Source organism: Diachasma alloeum, unplaced genomic scaffold (genome assembly GCF_001412515.2).
Source record: "Diachasma alloeum isolate Michigan unplaced genomic scaffold, Dall2.0 Dall_scaffold_00179, whole genome shotgun sequence".
NCBI classification, from domain to species: domain Eukaryota; kingdom Metazoa; phylum Arthropoda; class Insecta; order Hymenoptera; family Braconidae; genus Diachasma; species Diachasma alloeum.
Window position 1 is genome coordinate 5,014,070 of NW_021680345.1, and position 6,000 is coordinate 5,020,069.

General features: G+C 36.0%; 1 protein-coding gene across 7 annotated transcripts in view; it reads left to right on the forward strand.

The window, feature by feature from the left end:
- The window catches only part of LOC107042685 (rho GTPase-activating protein 21), a 120,586-nt gene that overhangs the window by 84,824 nt on the left and 29,762 nt on the right, over positions 1-6,000 (forward strand). For all 7 annotated transcript variants that reach the window (XM_015263835.1, XM_015263843.1, XM_015263851.1 and 4 more), the window contains exons 3-4: positions 4,279-4,431; positions 4,517-4,756. In XM_015263835.1, coding sequence (XP_015119321.1) covers positions 4,279-4,431; positions 4,517-4,756 — 393 coding nt within the window. The remainder of the gene's footprint in view (positions 1-4,278; positions 4,432-4,516; positions 4,757-6,000) is intronic.

A 6,000-nucleotide genomic window follows, 5' to 3' on the forward strand; every position in this document is an offset into this window, starting at 1 on the left:
CGAAATAATCACCAAATTTGTTTACGATGTGCTTTATTATACTTTATCACTGATTTCAATCGTTCGATGATCATTTGTCATCGGTTTCGATAGAACACAGTGAAATATTTGTCAAGAATACTTCTCATATTCTCATAAACATATAATGTACCAGTTATTTATCGTTATTCCACATTTAAACGTGAAATACAACAAAGTAAGACAGAAGTAATGAGAATTATCTGAAGTATGATGTGTTTCGTATATCACGTTGAATGCATTCGTTGTCCGCCGACTGTTTTCACATAAATGTACGTCTATATGGATAGCGGACAGCAAAACGTACGTTACGTTATTCACCTCTTGACTGTTACGGAATGGTTGAAGGGGAATTTCGTTGAGAGAAGGAGTTGAGCGAGAGAGGAACAAGGGGGGGAATTATGGATGGGCCAGATATACGACTTTGAAGACAGGAGGTGCATTGAAGAAGTGCGTGTTCGCATATATATGATCATTTCCGTGGAGTATGAGACGGCCAGGAGGCTAACAACAAGCCGAGCAATATGTTAAAGACAGCTACATAATAAACTCGTTGACAGGTTCCAAGTCTGGGCTCACTCGAGCGTGATCGTGCATCTTTCGGTTATCCTGGCAACTTGTCAAATCAAAAATTGTTTATAACTGGTATTAATTCATCATTCCAGGAGGACAGAAGGCTAATTTTTTGGAAAATGTTTGGTTTTAGGGAATGGTTTCAGAATTTTTTGGTTTTCGCTATCGTTTTTGGGCAATATTTCAGAAACCTGCGGGTTTAGGAGAAAATATCATATGAGCTTATTTGTAGGGAACTAAATTCACTACAAAAAGTGTCTTGTGACATTTTTTGCTAAACCTTTCGGCGATAAATAAATCCTCAGATAAAAAACAAGTTGAAATTTGAATGAAGAGTTTGAATGAATAAAAATTATCTGTTGATTTTTCTATCAAAAGACCATTTGCAATTGAATTTCTAATTGCACCACTCACCTATCAGTTAGCACAACTACCCCCAGTACAAACCGCAGAGTCCAGTAGTCCACATGTGTCGAAAGCCATCGAGTTTCCAACTGTCTCAATTCCCCATACACCTGGCGATTTTTCTCGCTGTCAGTTCGCCAAGAATAATATCTACATATCGGATATTCGCTGTCAGTCTCCCGTTGATTAAAAAAACACCATCAATTGTGAAACCATTGTGACTCATGCCCTCATTGGAATTCAAACCCGAAAAGTTCGCTGTCAGTCGCTAGAACACGCCGACTGTCAACGCCCGTCACTTATCACCACCTAGACTTGGAGAGTCGACAGTTGCCCCAGCGTTGAAAGTATCGAAAAAATTATAAATAAATTCGCCGTCGCAACCTGAAAAAACAATTCAGTTCTTCAGGCGTGAGAAAACACTTTACTATCGGAAATTGTGAATTAAAATCTCTAATTAACAATTTTATTCACTATTTGTGCTTAATTGTCTAGAAAAATAGAACTCTTCTCACAATTTTGTGATATTGAACTGAAATTTGATTAAATTTAGTTCTTTTCCCTAGAAAAATGAGGACTAAGTCTGAATGTTTTTGCATTAATGTGTGGTTTCTCAGGAAAATGGAATATTCTATTTTTTTCTGTTCACAGAATTGTCAGCACGCCATAAAATCAAAAAACATAAATATTCAATTTTACGTAAAAAAATATTCCCAGAAAATTCTATTGGCGTCATACTTCAGTAAAAATACTTTACTATTGAAAAAATTGAACCTAAATCTCAAATGGAGACTTTTTATTCAATATTTATGCTGAATTCTCTAGGAAAATACAACTCTTCTTCCAATTTTATGATATTTCAGTAAAAAAAACGTCAATTTTTTTTCCTTTCCTTTCACAGAACAATCACCACACCATGAAATCCTAGAAAAACTCCATATTTCTTGCACAGTTGGCCACAAATATTCAGTATTTAAATTGAAAAAATTGCCAGAAAACTTTTGAAATTGCATTTTGTCATTCCCACGCATTCAGCAACCCAAATAAATGATTTATGACGTAAGAAGAAATAATCTCGAGTGTCTTGAATCATAAATCGATCAGAGACACTCTGAATCACGCCTCGAACCTCCATCCCAGGCCCTTTTACACCTTCCTCGAGGGGTTCGTGTACCCCGGGATTACGAGTACACCGACACCGGTGCAAGGATACTCTCGTGGTGTTTCTAAATATAAACCCCTCGGTGTATATACAGAACAGAACAGAACGACCAAATGGACTAAAAAAAAGTTTCGAAAAGAGGTAGAAGTGAAATAAAAATAAAGGATAGGAGGGGGAGGAAGGGCGAGAGGAGGGGGAGGGTGGAGAAATAAGAAGCCGGTTGTTCTGGTCGTAGAGACAGTATATACACGTCGAGTGCAAACCCGTGGGCATTCGTGGAGTTCTTGCAGGAGTTTTGCCCAGGATATACGCATTTATTTCTACTTCTGTTGTTTTTTTTTCCCCATCTTTGTACTACTGTAATGTACCTGGGGGCCATTAAAATTATTACGGAGACTGTAACCGGGGGATTGGGTTCCTCTTGGGCTTCTGTACCTGCGATGTCGGAATTTTAATTGGTATTTTTGGTTGAATTAACTTTAGGGTGACCTGTTTTTTGGTGAACTCAACGGTTTTAGAGATATTTATGAAATAAATACATTTGGGCATTTTAGAAACAAGTTTTTAATCAGAGCCACGAAATTTCGGTATCAAAATTACGTTTGATTTTCAAATAAATGATTCAACCTATATTTTTTAATTCGTGCATTGTTAATTATTTAATTGTTTCCCTCGTATAGAGGTCCGGGAAGTCGAAGGATACCATGTGGCGTCCTGCTTTCCATGTAATTTATACCTTAAGAACGTCTAAGGTTTGACCAAGTAGAAGAGCCCGGGTACAGAAATTGTACAGAAAATTTAAGAAATTTGCAATTTTTATTGATTTTCCTGTGGAATTGAGAATTTTTAGTTACGAAATTCCTTGAAATTTTAATGGAACTATGATGTGATGTAAATTTCCAAGAAGTCTACAGGAAATTCAGCCCAAAAGTTTTAAGGTACATCCCAATGGCAATGCCAGGCGAAAGTTAGTCCCTATGAATTTCCGAAAGAAATTCGAAATGACGCAATTTATTGCATTCTCATAATTCATTGAGTTTTTCTATCCTCATGTTGTTGATGAAGGCAACAATAACTGTTTGAATCCATTAAATTATTTGTTAATTAATTGTTTGAATCAAATAAGAAATGATTTCACGAAATTTCACGAAATTATTTCACGAAATATCGCCAAAAACCATATGCAATAAATTTTTTTTTTAAATTCACCGTATTCGGAAGAACATCGTAACGGCCGTTTTCCAAATGATCATCAGTTTTTCAAAAAAGTTCTGTCATCCAATTCAATTTGCGACAGCTAATCCCCAAATTACGATTCAAAATCACGAATTATTTATTCTTAACGAGATGTGAATAAAAATTGTTCATTTCCGGTTGAACTTGGTGTTTCGTTGCACTTTAAATTGAAACAAATCGCCAACGGATGTGCGCATATAGTGTGCGAAACATCGCGTGCCACTGGGATGTCACCTTGCCAAAGAGTCCGGTATAACTCAGCATCCCAACGTTTCCGTCCGGTCGATACGCACATACACTTGGAGCGTTAGATAACGTTAAACTGTACCACGCTTTACCAGCGTGGCTCCAGCATACCAGCGACCTTAATTGTTTCGCTTCATTGCCGAGGTTGACCCCCGGCGTGGGATCATTCTGGAATATTTGTAATTGATTTATTCGGGGATTTTCTCTCCACACTTTATACAATTCCTCGATTATCTCGAGAATTAATGGTCCTACGACAAAATGTGCTGCAAACTTTTTATAGAAAATTAAATTTTCTACCAAAAATCTGTTATGACATTTTGCGGTAAACCTCTTTGTTTTGGCGATATTCGCGAAATAATTCAGGAAGGAATTTTACACTTGATCGATCCAAATGACTTTATCTCTTGACGATTTGTTTTGAATTCCTCAATTATCTTGAGAATGATTTATCCCATGAAAAAATGCCCCGCGAACTTTTTGTAGAGAATTAAATTCTCTGCAAAAAAGATCTCTTGACATTATCTTTCAAATCTCTTCCCTTTTACAATATCCGCGAACGAATCTTCCAACTATTTCGCACGTCTTGTTTGAATTCCACATGTCACTTAATTTTGTTTCTTCTTATTGATGTTCAGGTTGGACACGCTTCGCCACCACCACCGGCTCCATCATCCGGCACTCAGAGCTCGCCACCACGTGGTCCACGTACCCTATTGCTAAGACGCAGCGAGAATGGCTTTGGCTTCACTCTACGTCACTTCATCGTATATCCGCCCGAGTCCTGTTGCGTAAGTAATTTCATCGGGTGAAGTGCCTTCTATGAGATTGATCCGTCAATTAGCTGCATAACGTTGATTCATTTTTCCCATGAAGATGCTGCCGGGACACGAGCGGACGAAGATCGACGAGCCGATGGACACGATCTTCGTGAAACAAGTGCGTAGTAATTCACCAGCTGCCGAAGCGGGCTTACGTACGGGCGATAGAGTCGTGTCTGTGGACGGTGTACCTACTAGGGGTGAACAGTACGCCAGTGTCGTTCAGAGGATACAACAAGCGGGACCTTGGCTGAGATTACTCGTTGTTGCTAAGGAGGACGATATTTTGCAAAGGGTAATTAATCTATTTCAGTCAATGATATGTCAGTCTTTTTGATATTTTCTTTTTATTCCGCATTCATTGTTGAGGATACACAAGTATTTTGGCTATTTTTTCGTCAGTGAAATGCTTTTTTATTTTTGCAGTCAAATTCTTCAGACATTTTCAGATATTTTGCAATGAAAATATTTGAAAAATTCATCTCAAGGAATTCATTAAAAAAATTTTCACTAAAAAGATCAAATTCTACAGATTTTTTATATTAAATAGTTTCTACAAGACTTCTATTAAAAAACGCGCAGGGAAGCTGCTTAATTTTTCAATGAAATGAGCGAAATAGTAAAAGAATTTCCAGGAGAAGGGCAAATTACAATTTACGGTAATATTTTCAATTACAATACATAGTTCAATATTTTCTTGAATATCCCTTGACCTTTTCAATTCAATAGCGACATTTGGCAATGATTTTATTAGTTAAACTTTGCAGATCTGAATGGGAAAGTTTAATGAATTAAAATTAGAAAGTTTAGTTTTGGATGAAATTTGATGAAATAATTTAAATTTTGAATTTTTGAAAATTACGAGCATTTTTTGTAAATAATTTATGAACAATCAATTATCCATTTTAAAAATCATTTCATGTCTAAAAAAGTAAGCTTTCCGAAAGTTTAAACAATTTTAATTATTTATTTTTGAACAGCGAATGTTTAAAAAAATTATAATTCCGTGCAAAATGTAATTTGAATGACGCTGAATATTCATGATTTTTGTCAATTGACAAAATGATTAAATCTATAGTGTGGTCTGTACCAAACTGTAAAAGATACTTCGATATCCTTAAATATCAGAACTTCTATTCAAACCTCATTTGACCCTGAGTTACCCGGAACTTTGCAATAACTCTATTATTCAAATTTTGAAGTTTAGAATTTAATTGTTGATTTCAACCCATTGTTATTTTTCACGTGACAGTTCCACTGAAACTTCTTAATTGAAAACCCGCAGTTTCTAGCAAAAATAAATGCAAACTCTGAAATTAAATTACATTATTCTCCAAAAACGACTGGAAACCAGAAAAATTCCGGTAAAAATATTTTAGAATTTTCAATTAATCGAAAATTCTGCGTAATTTCGTACTGAAAAATTCAAAATTCCACGAAAAAAATCACAGGAAAAAATTCCACTGAATGTTTCCTTAACTTTCCAATGAATTGAAAAATCCCCGTAATTTCATCGAATAATAATTCCCCCCCCCCCCC